A 16,519-nucleotide genomic window follows, 5' to 3' on the forward strand; every position below is an offset into this window, starting at 1 on the left:
TCATAGTGTAGGAGGGGATTAATAGCAAAGAATTATATATGACCAAATGAAGCTCCTAATTAGCAGTACTAAAGTTTATAGTACGACTGCCTTCCTTAAATCAAATTATTCCATTCTTATGCAACCTGCATCTGCGCTAGCCGACCACCCCCCTGACTGGAATCTGCCATGGCCCCATCGCTCGGTCCCCAACCCACAGTGTTGCAGATACATTCTACACTGGCAGCATCCCTCTAGGGGGCTCCAAGTCGATGGATGGTTGGGCAGCAGGACTGTGGGACGGAAAGCTCCAAGAAGATGACGTATGTCGCAAAGGATCATGGTTCGAGCCAGCGACTCCCTCTCTCATCGCTTCGGGCAGGGATGGAGTCCCAATTGACGTTATTCGGTTCGAGCGCTTGCCTTGCATGCTCCATCATCGACCATGACAAGCACATAGGATCCATGATCAAGGTCTCTAGGAGAGCACGGCGTCGCTGGTTGGCAACATGGGGGATTGGTGGAGGCAACAAGGCGTGGGCTGAGGGAGGTGTGGGGCGTCTGTTGCGGAGGTTGAGGGGCATAAAACAAACGATCCAATGATCCGTGATTCGGTTCGAGCGCTTGCCTTGCATGCTCTCTTGTCGACCATGACAGGCACATAGGATCCATGATCAAGGTCTCTAGGAGAGAACGATGTCGCTGGTCAGCAGCATGAGGGATTGGTGGAGGCAACAAGGCGAGGGCTGAGAGAGGTGCGGGGCATCTGTTGTGGAGATTGAGGGGCAAAAAACGAACGATCCAATGATCATGCATGCGAGGGTTGGTTTACTGGGGTTGTGTGTGGGCCGTTTCCAATTTTCTTGAGATCGATCGACGAGTAGGAATGAAAAGACGATGTAGGCATGGTTGGTTGAACCATCACCGTGATGACAATGACAGACCTCCTTTAATAATAGAGATAAAGATTACTCAATATGCAAGGGGGCCTTATTGAAATTATACAAGGGAGCCTAGTGAAATCATTCTTATGGTTGTGCCTCATTCTAGCTCATGCCCAAAAAATTGACTGATAAAATATTTTCCAATTTGTCCATTGTTCAAAACAAAGAGAAAAGGAATAAAACAGGTACCTCGTACCTTCTGCCATGGAGGTTGCAACCCAACAAGGAACAATCTTAGGTGCACAAAACATCAAGTAACTAGTAATTAAGCCAAATCATGTAGGGGGTGTTGGGTTGGGCTTCCAGCCAGCTTCCGGCTTCCGGCTTCGAAGCCAAAAGTGTTGGGGAACGTCGCATGGGAAACAAAAATTTTCCTACGCGCACGAAGACCTATCATGGTGATGTCCATCTACGAGAGGGGATGAGTGATCTACGTACCCTCGTAGACCGTACAGCAGAAGCGTTAGAGAACGCGGTTGATGTAGTGGAACGTCCTCACGTCCCTCGATCCGCCCCGCGAACAATCCCGCGATCAGTCCCACGATCTAGTACCGAACGGACGGCACCTCCGCGTTCAGCACACGTACAGCTCGACGATGATCTCGGCCTTCTTGATCCAGCAAGAGAGACGGAGAGGTAGAAGAGTTCTCCGGCAGCGTGACAGCGCTCCGGAGGTTGGTGATGACCTTGTCTCAGCAGGGCTCCGCCCGAGCTCCGCAGAAACGCGATCTAGAGGAAAAACCGTGGAGGTATGTGGTCGGGCTGCCGTGGAAAAGTCGTCTCAAATCAGCCCTAAAACCTCCGTATATATAGGTGGGAGGGAGGGGAGGAGGCAGCCTCAAAACCCAAAGGTTTGGCCGAAATTGGAGGTGGAGGAGTCCTACTCCAATCCTACTTGGAGTAGGATTCCACCTTCCCACTTGGAAACTCTTTCCACCTTGTGTTTTTTCCTTCTCAAACCTTATGGGCCTTAGTGGGAACTTATTCCAGCCCACTAGGGGCTGGTTTATCTCTTCCCATAGCCCATGAGACCCCTTGGGGCGTGACACCCCTCCCGATGGTCCCCGGCACCCCTCCCGGCACTCCCGGTACACTACCGATGAGCCCGAAACTTTTCCGGTAATGCACGAAAACCTTCCGGTAACCAAATGAGGTCATCCTATATATCAATCTTCGTTTCCGGACCATTACGGAAACCCTCATGACGTCCGTGATCTCATCCGGGACTCCGAACAACATTCGGTAACCAACCATATAACTCAAATACGCATAAAACAACGTCGAACCTTAAGTGTGCAGACCCTGCGGGTTCGAGAACTATGTAGACATGACCCGAGAGACTCCTCGGTCAATATCCAATAGCGGGACCTGGATGCCCATATTGGATCCTACATATTCTACGAAGATCTTATCGTTTGAACCTCAGTGCCAAGGATTCATATAATCCCGTATGTCATTCCCTTTGTCCTTCGGTATGTTACTTGCCCGAGATTCGATCGTTAGCATCCGCATACCTATTTCAATCTCGTTTACCGGCAAGTCTCTTTACTCGTTCCGTAATACAAGATCCCGCAACTTACATTAAGTTACATTGCTTGCAAGGCTTGTGTGTGATGTTGTATTACCGAGTGGGCCCCGAGATACCTCTCCGTCACACGGAGTGACAAATCCCAGTCTTGATCCATACTAACTCAACTAACACCTTCGGAGATACCTGTAGAGCATCTTTATAGTCACCCAGTTACGTTGCGACGTTTGATACACACAAAGCATTCCTCCGGTGTCAGTGAGTTATATGATCTCATGGTCATAGGAATAAATACTTGACACGCAGAAAACAGTAGCAACAAAATGACACGATCAACATGCTACGTCTATTAGTTTGGGTCTAGTCCATCACATGATTCTCCTAATGATGTGATCCCGTTATCAAGTGACAACACTTGCCTATGGCCAGGAAACCTTGACCATCTTTGATCAACGAGCTAGTCAACTAGAGGCTTATTAGGGACAGTGTTTTGTCTATGTATCCACACAAGTATTGTGTTTCCAATCAATACAATTATAGCATGGATAATAAACGATTATCATGAACTAAGAAATATAATAATAACTAATTTATTATTGCCTCTAGGGCATATTTCCAACAAAAAGCTCCTATTTAGGGGCTTCCGGCCGCAGCTGTGGCTTTCGGCTCCGGCTATGACAAGGCCGAAAGCCACAGTTGTAGCCCGAAGCCCCTAAATAGGAGCTTTTGGCTTAGAAGCCGGTAGACGGAAGCTGGCTGGAAGCCCAACCAAACACCCTCGTAATAGTTCGCATTTCAGCTGGAGCTTTCAAGTTCCAACACTCGTAGAAAATATAATCAACTGATTTTGTTAACACATAAAAAATAAATTGCTTATCAGATATCCTTCCTTTCACGCATCAGTGCAACATTGACGAGAAGAACATCTAACTGCAAAGATCTCTACGGTTGGGACGCAGAAATCACAAAATTCACAAAACAAACAATGAATTGGGTACTTTTTCTCTACAACCATGCATAGGAAAATGTGCTACTCCGTACAAACAAGGGCATATCACATTGGACTCCAATTAGTTGAAGGAAGGAAGAGAAGCTGATGCCAAGCCTGCCACCATGCATGGGCGGTGGATGAATATATATCCATTAATTAGTCTCATCATCAACCAGGAAACCACAAAGGTGTGGCAGAGCGAGTGGGTTAGACGAGTGTCAACCATCCAGCCTCGTAGCATGGCCAGATTCGCTAGCCCATTATCAGTAGTCCAGTACGAATATGGCAGGATGGTTGGTGCACAGTGGACGTCGACTGATCGACCCATCCATATTGGTAGCGGAGGAAAGTGACCTACCCTTGGACGCGGAAAAGGAAATAGGCCCCTGGCGACGTGGAAGAGAGAGAGGGAAAGTGTATTCTCACTGCCAGATCGGTTTTAGGTAATGTGGAGGAGAGATGCGAAATGGTAGCTACCTAGCGATTGAAGCGGCGATGGTGGAGGGATGGAGGTAGCAGGAGAAGAGATGGACGATGACAACGGAGGAGAGATGGGGAGGAACGACGCCCAGGACAAAGAGATCTGGAGATGAAAAGTGGCGGTTTAGGGAAGAACCAGAGAAGGTGGGGTGGACGTGGGTTTCTTTTCGGTTTTTCATTGGTTTGAACGTGTAGTTTTTCATCGACTGTTATCTGCGGGGGGTCACGTCAAGGCGATTAGAAGAAAACCAGTGGGAGGTTTGCACGTACGAGGAGGAGGCTCTGCCTGCTATCGAGGGGTGGGAGGGGAGGTTGAACCATCACGGCAGACGGCAGACCCCCTTTAATAGTAGAGATGTAATGTTTTCTTGTGGGACCTCAACAATGTTAAGAAATGTCGGTTTGTACTTCCTTACTTGTGGGCCTGTTAAGATAAAATGTTGTTCAATTTTTTTAAAGTATTCGTACTGCCTATTTCTATTTTCCCAAGTTTTTCTATTGTTTTTGCTTATTTATATTTTTAGTTGTTGTGATGTCATCCTTTGTGTGAGAGTGTGTAGGAGTCAAAAGAGGTTGCGGTCAACTACAAAATATGTACTACCTTCGTTCAATAATAAGTGTCGCGGTTCAAAACTACGATGCTTAGGGAGTATCAGTCAGCCATTGTAATTCAAAACTCATTGTAAGAGTAAAAATTTAAGAGACAAGTACATGCTTGTAGAAGGCACAATGATCAAGAACGTTGCAAACGATTTTTTTTAGAAAAGGAGGATTACCTGCGGCCTCTGCATCAGCACGATGCATACGGCCAAGAACGTTGCAAACGATGAATTTAAAATTTCCATATCATAAAAATGGTAAGAACCAAAATATACGAACGCAGTAACACACGTCACCATTGATATAGTACTTCAACTATGATAAAATTGTGTCTATCATAACTTACCATTGAACTTGTTAAGCCTGCCTAAGCTTTTAACGATCTACAAGTTATTTAAAAATATATAAAATGAATAGTGGAGCATCATTATAATGTAATAGGATGATTTAATGAAGGAATTGTAAAAATATGCATTTATGTGTCCTCGGCAAAAAGAAAAAATCTTTTCAGCTCCTTTCATCAACCCTTCAAGCATGGACTCATAGGTGATTTGGAAAAAAAATACGCCGTCCGTGGGATTCGAACCCACGACCACACGGTTAAAAGCCGTGCGCTCTACCAACTGAGCTAGGACGGCTAGTTGTACTTTATCCTTCCATTCCATTTAAATTGCATACTTTATCCTTCAATCCATTTTAAACCTGATGTACTATGTATTTTCCTATTTTCCGTGGGGCATCTTCCTTAACGTAGGAACATCGTACTTTTGGGGGGCTACCAAATCACAGAACTAATTGACAAATAAAAGGCACCTACAACCATGTCGATATGTCACGTGGATAAAACAAAAAAGATATATTTTTTTCTCAACTATGTTTATCACTAGTTTTTTAAAGGAATGTTCCAAACTTTTGTTTTTTTACTCGTAGCGGGGATTTTTTTGAAAGGTTATATTATCTAGTGTCAAAAACATTATTATATTATGAGACGATGAAAGTAAAATTTTGTGTTAGTGCAATTGCCACGTCTCAATTGTAAGTTGTGTTTCTAGGAGCCCGTTCTTTTAAGATTTACCGATGACTGTTGAGGCTGTTAGGTTCTACAATTATTAGGCTTTGGATGACCTTTCTACACTCAAAATTAACCAAACATCATGACAAAAAAGCCACCCAAGTTCTTCACATGTCACCCTGGGCGTTTGGGTACACGAACCCAAACCGAACCGAATTACCCAAATTATCGGGTAATTCGGGTTTCGGGTAAGGGTTCGGTTCTCATTTCTTGACTATTCGGTTTTGGGGTTGGGGTTTGGGTTCTAGTGTGGAAAACCCGAAATACCCATACTATCCAAATTATTCATACTTTTCAAAATTTTCATGCTATTATTACACTAACTTGTTACCTATACTTACTAAAATACACATATTACCAAAAATACCCATACTATCCGAATTATTCATATCAAAAGTTGATGTATGCTCCGAATATTTTGGGTACCCGAATTACCCGAACTGGATTTTTGGGTAATTTGAATTCGGGTATTTTTTTTGACAAAAACAATTTTGGTTTCCATTTTCAAATACCTGAATTACCCATAAATCGAACTACCCGAACCGAAATAACCAAAATACCCGAATGCCCAGGCTGAATCACATGCACTGAAACTTGCCCGACAAACGTTCGCAAATGACATGTCCCGTTGCGAACGTTCGCCAGATTTGGTCATAAATTTTTTGCAAGTTGTGAATCTAAATTCCCCCAAAAATTTGTAAGTTGTGTTTGTGAGTTAGCACTTGTTCTTGCGTAGGCTTTGATTTGCCGTGTCACTCTTGTGATATGAACATTTCTTAAGCAAAAAGAAACAAATGTGATCTGAATAGAGATGCAAAGTTGCGGAAGTGAATTCAGATAACAGTCCCACTGATTCCTCTTCTGTATTGTTGGATGCTGAACTCCGGCGCAAAGTTTCAAACAATTCGACTATTCGAGCCGTTCCAAACAAAAGGAGAGAAAAAAAGTGAGAGCGGTTTGCCTCCCGGCTTTCGAAATCCGCCCCCAAATCCCCCACACCCACAGGCGTAAACGCCCCCTCCCTCCCTCCCCCCTCCCCCCATACCCCTCCCCGCCCCCGCCCCCGCCCCCAAATCGGTTTTCAAATCGCGCGCCGTCCGATCGTCCCCGGCGGCGGCGGCGGCGGCGATGGAGGTGGGCGACCTGCACAAGGTGTGGGAGATCCGGGCGCTCAAGAGGAAGCCGGAGGAGCCCGCCGCCCGCGCGCTCCTCGACCGCATCGCCAAGCAGGTCCAGCCCATCATGCGCCGCCGCAAGTGGCGCGTCAAGGTCCTCTCCGAGTTCTCGTGAGCGAACCCTAACCCTAGCCTGTTGTATATCCCTCGTTCCCCCCCGGCCGGCTTCTACGTCGACCGATACCGTGTGTGACGGGATAACCCCATCTTTATCGGGGGATTTATAGGCCGAAGAACCCGAGGCTGCTGGGACTCAACGTCAACCGCGGCGTCGAGGTGAAGCTGCGGCTCCGGCGCGACGGCCGGGACCTCGACTTCATCCCCTACGAGGAGGTGCTCGACACTATGCTCCACGAGCTCGCGCACAACGCGCGCGGGCCCCACGACGCGCAGTTCTACAAGCTCTGGGACGAGCTCCGCAAGGTCCGTACGCTGATGTTCCTGCTCTCGTATCGGTGCTTGAAATGTCTGCGGTTCCACCTCAATAGCGGTTCGCTGGTGTCAGTGTATGTAACTATGTATATATCATCCAGTCGCTTGGAATCTGTTCCTAGGCTATAAAATTGCAGAAATCGTGCATATTCCTATGCGACCTAGCACATTGACTGAAAACTTGGTTCAATTGATTTTGAGGTTAACGGCATTTAACCTGAAAGTTTCACTGGATCCTGTCGTCATTAACAATGTGCAGATTGAACTGATCTCGTTTAGTAAATTTGGGCTTATCCTCATTTCAGTGAGTCGTAGCAGAAGCATGTAATTTGGTAATCCCTCTATTTATTTGTTAAAAATATTACAATTTGTCTATCTGCTCTCCTGATCATAACAATTGTGCCAATGAAGTGATTACATCAGTATTTAGATTTTAGAATTATCTGTGTGCTTGTACATAGGTGTTTGCACAATCAAACGCTAGATGCTTATATGCTGCTTATGCATACTGATTTAGGAATGTGAAGAACTTGTTGCAAAGGGCATCACTGGGCCAGGGCAAGGGTTTGATGGTACAGGCAGGCGATTAGGTGGATTTTCAATACATCCACCGCCACCATCACTCCGACAAGCTACACTAACTGCAGCACAGAAACGGGCAAGGAATGGGGCTCTATTGCCGTCCGGCCCAAGAAAATTGGGTGGAAACAATGCCATCATGAGTGTGCTTAGTCCAGTACAAGCTGCTGCCATGGCTGCTGAAAGGAGAATGCAGGATGACTTGTGGTGTGGATCACATAATGATTCTGGTATCGATGATTCAGAGGGTGTTGTTATTCTTGAGCAACCACCTAATTTGACAACAAGGGATGCAAAGACCGCAAAGCGTGCAAAAAACACAAAGTGTGATTTTTCTAGTGGTTCTGCAGAACCCAGCACTTCATCTGGAGTTCAAGTTGCAGCACGAGGTGATTCCTCTTCTAGTAGAATGACTGATGCAGACATTAGTTCTATGTGGGAGTGTAGTGCTTGCACTCTTCTTAATCAGGTAAATTGATCAGCCACTTTGTTTTTCAACACTACACTGAAGTACATATTACAGAAAACATTTATACCCTTTCTCACACAAAACTTGATTTCTACGTGCGCTTGGTGGCTAGCACTTCAGCTAGGCACAAATTCTCTTCTATACTCAGTGCCGGTTCTTGCTGGATGTGTTCCATTACGATCTATTAGCATAGTCTTTGAAGTGCACTGAACGTGGTGGGTATGTAAATGGTTCGCACTAATAGTTAGTCCATATCAAAGTGGTACTTTCAGACTTACATTTGGTTTAGACTTATCCAAACTTAAGATGAAATCTACTTTTGATAATTTATTAACTTGGAACACCTAGGATAAATTGAACTATTTATTTGATTTTCTATGTCTGTGACATACATTTGTTTGTCCACCTTTTTTATCTCATTCTTACCTACCTTTGGACCTTTGGTGACAGTAGTTCGCTGTACATTGGTCTCCTTATGATATTCTGAAGCCACATTTGCAACCTGCATGTTGATGCGCATCAGCATACTCATTTAGCCACTGGCAACATGTAACTATTAATTAACCTACATCAACCCTGCAACTCCCTTCACTAGTATGATAAAAACAATTAATAATATAATATATTGTGATGCAAAGTGATATGACTTCTTTTCTTGTTTGGATGTATTGGTATAAGTATATTTTAACTTTTAACTTCATTCACACACACACACACATGCTGTTAATATGATCTATAATATCTTCATTTCTCTTTCTTTTTCAAAGACATCTGTAATCTGTTTCTTATTTTTCCTTCAAAAAGAAGTGCAGTGGCTGGCCTACTATGTACTTCTATTACCGCTGCCCCCCTTTCTCTAATACATTCCTTCTGCAGCCTCTTGCACCAATTTGTGAAGTTTGTGGGACAGCGAAACCTAAGATCGCAAAAGCCAAGTATGCATCTTGGTCCTGCAAATTCTGCACTCTAGAGAACTGCACGAAGCTTGATAAATGTTCGGCGTGCGATCAATGGAGGTACTCATATGGACCACCTGTGGCCACATATGGTCCAAGCTACGATTGACATTCATTGAAGGCTACAAGAATACGGTAAGTGTGTGTGGGGGTGGGAGGGGGGGGGGGGGAGGGGGGTATATTACTGTCACAGGCGTTCGGTGTTCTATAAATGTTCTGTTCTCTTCTGACTGAGCCAAGTTATGTCTGCATTAACAATTCAACCCACCCAAAAATGGCTTCTTTAGAGAGATAACTGTACAGTACCACAATCACCTGATAACTGCATTATTACGATAGTATGCCCAAGCACTAATATTCCAGCCGTGGTTTATTTTGCTTCTAACCTGAAGTATTTTTGTTTTCTGGCTCAAGAACTCCTAAATGAAAGGTGAACAGAGTGATTTCTTGATAGAGCTAAACCACTTGTTTGTGCATTCTTACTAAGCAGTTTAATTCAATACTCCCTCCGTCCCAAAATTCTTGTCTTAGATTTGTCTAGATATGAATGTATCTAGTCACGTTTTAGTATTTAGATACATCCATTTCTAAACAAACCTAAGACAATAATTTTAGGACGGAGGGAGTACATAACAAGTTCGTAATGGAAGGCGGACTTGTGTGCATATACATATCCAAAGCTGTAGACAAGCCCTTTTTTGCCTAGAAGGGCTAACCTGAGAAGTCCTACAGTACTGAAGTGGCTGGGCGATAGTAAGGATGGAACCAAGTTAGTACAGGATTAGCCTAGGGTGTAGCATAAGGCTAAAAGCATGGTAGGAAAACACAGGAACATGATAGGAATGCATGTGCAAAACATAAGATTGGAAAACACAGGAATTTTGCCAGCTTCGGTGTTTGGTTCACAGGAATCGAAAAATATAAGAATCCTATGTTGAAATCAAAGTCAAACCACATGAAAAATGCATAGTTAGAATCTTATTATGCCACTAAGGATCTTAGGCCTCCTTTAACACTCCTTTGGTTCATAAGGTAAGAAAATAAATAGGAAAGTCATAGCAAATGAGATGCATGTATCTCAAATCCTTTGAATAGGATTAGGAAAGAAAATGTTGTTTGGTTCACATCATAGGATTTTTTCCATTGAGTCTAGGCTAATGTTTATTTTCCTACGAAATGTGGAGGATAGGAAGGATTCCTCCAGAGTAATAGGATTTCATTCCTACCAACCAAAGGGATCTAAAGGATTTTTTTCTACAGACTACAGAAATCGTATCCTATGGAATTCCTACAAGATTCCTCCAACCAAAGGAGGCCTTAGTTTGTAGGAATTTTATAGGATAGGATTTCTAAATGAAAAATACCCACGGAACCCTTTGGTTTGTAGGAATGGATTCCTATTCCTTTGTAGGATTGGTTCCTTTTTTTTTCGAGCAACCGACTGGAACTCCTATAGAAGAGAACCCCACAGCCAGATTAGGACACCCGCAGAGACCACGGTGCGGTCGCCACATGCAGAGCACGCGCGCCACAGAACAGCAACGTGCCAGCCACCCACAGACCTGAGCATCGAATCCAACCTGACCTCGCCGTCCCATCGAGCGGCCACAGAACTGGTCGTGGGAGCCTGACATCCACCACACTTAGCCATCGCACGCCTTGCCCGCCTCACTAGCCAACCTCCACCGTCGCTGCACTATCCCCTCGCGCACACACGCGCCTGCCTACCCCAACGCGCCCAGGGACAAAAGGAAGAGCCCCCTGCAACCATAGGAAGCACTGAAGTAGGGCTCGCCGCTACCGTGGCGGAGGCCGGTAGGATTGGTTCCATCCTTCACATTTAGAAGGAAACATTAGTTCAGACCTAATGAAAAATTCCCACCTCACGAATCAAATGACATATCTTTTTCTATAGAAACTGAGAGGCATGTCATCTCATTTTCTATGACTTTCCTATCCTATGAACCAAAGGAGGCCACATAGTCTCGTTCTTCGTGCATAAGAATTTTTAAAGGAGGTCCAAGTGGATGTAAAGGTTCCTGGGTTTTTCCTTTGAAACTGGGATCAAAGGAATTTTTTCTCCATTTGCCCAAATCCTTTGAACCAAAAGGCGTGAATAGTGCCACCATAGATTTTTTTTCCTATTTCTATATTTTTCCTCCACCTTCTTTTTGAACCAAAGGAGCCCCAAGCATATAATTTGATGAATTTGACTTACAATGTTTGATTATTTCTGTCTGTCTGTCAGTAGTTGACCTTTGACAGCGATCTTCTCTTCATGTGGTTCCCGCAGGTTTACACTTTTGGGGGAGGCGGCTGCTGCAATGTTTATAAATTGCCTCACCAGCAGCAGTTGCCTCTGTTGCCACCTGCCAAGCACCACTGCATGTCAACTCAAACCTTGTGGAGTCGCATGAAGATTTAGTACTAGCATCCAAGTCCTGGGTACCTGTCGGCCTGCGAATGGCTCCCGATTCCTCTCTGGGAGCACCGAATCAATCCTGCTCACAGGCGGACGGGTGCTATCATTGCCTTGCTCATCTCGTGGTTCGGTGACTTCCACTCGTGGTTGCCGATTTAAGAACGTGGTCGGTTTTGTGCAAGAATGCCTACGAGGATATGTGTACTGCTGATGGTTGCGGTAGTTGCTATCATTGCCTTGTTCTTCTCATCTGATCCCGTGCCAGGTGCCGTGGCTTTTGTTGCGCCCGTGGTAGGATTAGGGGAATCGTAAAATTGGCTCGCCTTTGCTCGGTGAAGGTCACCGTCACGTGTTCATCAACAGTAGCCGAGCACGGTGTCCATCGGGTAAAGCCCTTCCTCTTCGCCACTGCACATTAGAACCGTGGTAGGAGATGGAAAGTGAGGCCAGCCAACAGGCAAAGCAACCCAGGACGGGACGAGAATTCCATATTGCTTTTATCACACGTTCTGGGAATCTTGGTAGGCTTTGCCTGCTTTGTTATCGTGGGTAGATAGTAGATGGTCAAGCGGCGGCTTAGTTCACTGGCACCTGCATTTTCCATACCTTTTTGCTTAGATCTTCCATGCGCCTTTTCATTGTTCGGCGCCGGATTGCAATTACTCGAGCACGTGCTGTGAAAGCGAGCATCTTTCTTGGTGCACGAATGGCCAGGTGCATCTGCTGAATCGGACACGTGTGATTGCACGCGCTTTGCCACATTGCAAGGCATCGGTGAAGTCGTGAACTCCTTGACTAATGGTTTACTCGAAGGCCGCAACTAAAGCAGACACGTCCGTAACTTGAACTCCTTATTCCTTAATGAAACGACCTGTAAAATCAACACCATCCAAGCAATACATCCCGTGGTACTTCTATTTGGTTGTGTGCCAACTTTTGGTCCACAGACTCCTAAAATGGCAATTTCGGCCCCAACTCTGGTTTGTGTTGTGTTCCACTTTTGTCAAAATCATGAATTGTACCCATGTACATGGATGATGGTCAAGATCGCGGTTTAACGCCCGCTAGGGTTTGGATTTTGTGTGCATTTAGGCCCTTGATCCCATTGAATTAGAACGTCAATAACGACCACACGTATGGTGAAAATAACATCCGATCACATGACGTACGACTATATATTAGGCCATGTCACAGCATGATGATGGCAGCAGGAATCTTTTTTTTTAATGTTTTATCTTTTAAATAAAAAATCTATGTTTAAAATAAATTTTTACATGTTATAAAAAATGAATTAAGAAACTAAACTTACCATGATGAATTACTAAAATTTGCCATGATTCATCAAATAGTTTTGACATGGTTCATAAGTAAAAAAGAAATATGCCGTCAATCATTTTAAAAATGCATGGTCAATGACTTAAATTTGCCATGAACTAAACTAGAATTGCCATGGTGAATTACTTAAATTTACCATGATACATGCACTAAAATTTGTCATGGTTCATATAAAAAATATTTTTCCATGTTCAAAATAATAGAATTACCATGGTTAAAATACTAAAATTGCTTTGCCATGATGAATTACTAAAAAATGTCATGATCCATGAATTAAATTTGACGTGGTAATTACTAAAATTTACCATGGTCAATTAATAAAAAATGTCAAAAGTAGTTGAAATACAATGATCTTGGCAACTTTATTGTAAGGAAAACTCTCAAAATCATCTGACTGATTTCTTCTCTCCGTAAATCGCCTCCTGTGCACTTCACGTGGCCTGTGTGGCCATGCCACCCGTCCCCCAACTTTTTTCTCTTTACGAGTGCTTTCCTCCGCACGTCTCTCTCTTCCATCTCTACAGCGATGAAGATTCCCCTTCCTTCTCGTTTTGCATGCGCGACAACAGAGAGAGGCTCCCGCGGCACCACCACCACAACAGTTGGAAAACCGAGAGGGGCCGTCGTCGGCCACCGCGTGAAGCATACACCACCCAACATCGCCTATGTTGCAATCAGAGAAGCGTCACAACAATTCTTCGTCCAACTCCTGTCGCATCCTCGCCCGGCCACAGCCCACAACTACCACTACTGCACGAAGAAGGATGATGCCGAGCATCGGGAAAGGGAAACTCCGGCCATCGCATCCTCATGGTCCTGATGTGCGCCACCGTCGCGTGTGCTATCTTGTTGATAGCGAAGCTGCAACCCGCAGATCTCACCAGCGACGTGCTGCATCGCAACATTGCTTGTGATGGTGACCAAGGGCCATGGCGCTGCACTCGTCGATGGCGGAAGACGCTGCAATGCAGCGTCGCTCATTGCAACAGTGACTGCGGCGAGTGGTCGACGGGGGCGCAACAACTCCGATGGTGTTGCATTGAAGTTGTTGGTACAAGGGAGCACCGCTGGAGCTGCATTGAAGTGCCACCGTAGATGTATGGCACCATTCTCGTGTTGAATTGCAGCTTCAACCGTCATCGCCACACGCTGCATCGGCGCTCCCGCCATGGCCGCCACATGTTCCGTCGCAACATTCGTCATGCGTCCAGGGCTACAATGGATCTTTTTCGGGTCTGCAATGAAGCTTTGTCGGAGACGTCATCGATGTGGCGTCGATGCTCTTTTTGTGCTTGGTGTTGCCAAGACCATGGTTGCAATGGAGCGATGCAGCGGCCGATGATGGCTCTTGGAGGCTCCGATGCCATGGCGGGTGTTGCATTGCTCTGTTGAAAGGGGATGGAAGGAGGAAGATGTTAGAGAAATCATCCGGCTGATTCTTAGCAACCACCTTATTGTAAACACTATGGCAACTCGAGCGTAAACATCATGGAAACTTTTGGCCCAAAAAAAGTTCTCGAAACATATTAATATGGGATATAGTTTTGAAGATCTCGTCGAGACGGATTTAATGGTGAAAACGGATTTTTAGTTGAATTTTTTATTTAAGAGTTAAAACATTTTTAATTCCAAAAATCCAAAAAGATTCTCTTGATGTCATATGTTTGATGTGGCAAGATGGATGACTATGTAGGCGTGTGTGTAATTGCATCTAGTGCCCCTTAGTGATTTTGGTGTGCTGAAGACTTATAGATTAAGGGACTAATGTGTTTGTGAGTGTACACTTGCTCTATAAGTCGCTGAAGACTTTGAGTTATTCAAAGAATATCGCTCCCTAAAAATGTATGTCTTCCACTGTGTTTTTTGCACTTGACTGGGTGGACCGGCTGAAGACTTTGGTAATTTCCTCGAAGACTTTTAAAGTGAGGAAACTGGTGTATCCCCGAAGAAATTGATGTGAGGACTTTGAAGCGTGAAGACTTACTTTTACTGTTTCATTTTCCTCTTTCTTGAGTCATAGGAACACTGTACTTTTAAAGGGGGTTGAGGTAAAACTAAGGAAAATTTTCAAGTGATTCTCATCTCAAAGCCTACACATACCAATCCTTTGAGTGAAGCCTTTAGAAATCTTTTACGGATTTAGTCAAATTCTTTAGTGAAAGAGAGGAAGATCTTCTGTTCTATGAGGATTTTGATCTAACTGAGGAGTAAGGTTTTTGCCAATGCGAATTAACTACAAGTGAGGGGAGATGAGTGACATGAGGACTTTCACAGTTGAAACGTTCCGACCGTTATTGCGCCGCGCGCCAACTGTCCCCAACCCTATCCACATAATGATCATATCATTGGGGAATTTATGTCAAATCATGTCGGGATTGCTCCCAGGCTACAAATAGCCACCCCCCATAACCACTAGCTGGTTGGCTGCTCCGAGAGAAAAACTGACACTTATCATTTGAGAGCAACACATTCCTCGAAGACTTTGAGAGAAAATCATCAGTGAGGAAAAACCCCAAACATCCAAACCAAAACCCCAAAACCCCAAAGTGATTGAGCATCACTAAAGAGATCGTTCCTTTGTGGAACCGACGCTTGTTACCTTTGAGGACTCTGCATCCTCTAGACAGTTAGACGTCATGGTCTAGAGCATCCAACAGTCAATTGTGGATCGCCGGGTGACCGAGTTTGTGAGGGTTTGGAAGTCTTCCCTGAAGACTTACCACAAGTGTTGGGTGAGGACTGTGTGTCCTTAGCTTAATGAGAATACAGTAAGGATTAAGTGTCCTCTGGATGTGTGTCATTTGGTTTATATACCAAGCCGCTCGAAACCATACGTACGACTGTCACAACAGTTGGAACTCGGTCATCAAACCAATTTCTTCATCGAGTACTAGGTTCTATTCTCTCAACCCTTTCATTTGTTGGGGAACGTCGCATGGGAAACAAAAAATTTCCTACGCGCACGAAGACCTATCATGGTGATGTCCATCTACGAGAGGGGATGAGTGATCTACGTACCCTTGTAGATCGTACAGCAGAAGCGTTAGAGAACGCGGTTGATGTAGTGGAACGTCCTCACGTCCCTCGATCCGCCCCGCGAACAATCCCGCGATCAGTCCCACGATCTAGTACCGAACGGACGGCACCTCCGCGTTCAGCACACGTACAGCTCGACGATGATCTCGGCCTTCTTGATCCAGCAAGAGAGACGGAGAGGTAGAAGAGTTCTCCGGCAGCGTGACGGCGCTCCGGAGGTTGGTGATGATCTCGTCTCAGCAGGGCTCCGCCCGAGCTCCGCAGAAACGCGATCTAGAGGAAAAACTATGGAGGTATGTGGTCGGGCAGCCGTGAGAAAGTCGTCTCAAATCTGCCCTAAAAGCCCCATATATATAGGAGGAGGGAGGGGGACCTTGCCTTGGGGTCCAAGGGACCCTCAAGGGGTCGGCCGAGCCAAGGGGGGGGAGGACTCCCCCCCCCCCCCAAACCGAGTTGGACTTGGTTTGGTGGGAGGAGTCCCCCTCCCTTCCCACTTCCTCCCTCTTTTTTTTTCCTTTTCC

General features: G+C 45.2%; 1 protein-coding gene and 1 non-coding gene across 2 annotated transcripts; one reads left to right on the plus strand and one right to left on the minus strand.

The window, feature by feature from the left end:
• Positions 1–5,087: 5,087 nt before the first annotated feature.
• TRNAK-UUU lies at positions 5,088–5,160 on the minus strand. Its single transcript has one exon. It is a non-coding gene; the product is annotated as a tRNA-Lys (tRNA).
• A 1,495-nt stretch (positions 5,161–6,655) lies between these two features.
• On the plus strand, positions 6,656–11,876 carry LOC123410598 (DNA-dependent metalloprotease WSS1). Its single transcript, XM_045103540.1, has 5 exons — positions 6,656–6,880; positions 6,997–7,192; positions 7,719–8,249; positions 9,126–9,340; positions 11,499–11,876. Exons 1-4 carry the CDS (start codon positions 6,723–6,725, stop codon positions 9,312–9,314), a joined length of 1,074 nt encoding a protein of 357 aa, XP_044959475.1. The 5' UTR covers positions 6,656–6,722; the 3' UTR covers positions 9,315–9,340; positions 11,499–11,876.
• Positions 11,877–16,519: the final 4,643 nt, after the last annotated feature.

This window comes from Hordeum vulgare, chromosome 7H (genome assembly GCF_904849725.1).
Source record: "Hordeum vulgare subsp. vulgare chromosome 7H, MorexV3_pseudomolecules_assembly, whole genome shotgun sequence".
NCBI classification, from domain to species: Eukaryota; Viridiplantae; Streptophyta; class Magnoliopsida; order Poales; family Poaceae; genus Hordeum; species Hordeum vulgare.

Bases quoted from the DNA above. Each gene is read 5' to 3' on its own strand.
- LOC123410598 (XM_045103540.1), top strand. From the start codon at position 6,723: ATGGAGGTGGGCGACCTGCACAAGGTGTGGGAGATCCGGGCGCTCAAG. The intron at 6,881-6,996 runs GTGAGCGAACCC...GGGGATTTATAG, and splicing joins AAGGTCCTCTCCGAGTTCTC to GCCGAAGAACCCGAGGCTGC. The intron at 8,250-9,125 runs GTAAATTGATCA...TTCCTTCTGCAG, and splicing joins CTTGCACTCTTCTTAATCAG to CCTCTTGCACCAATTTGTGA.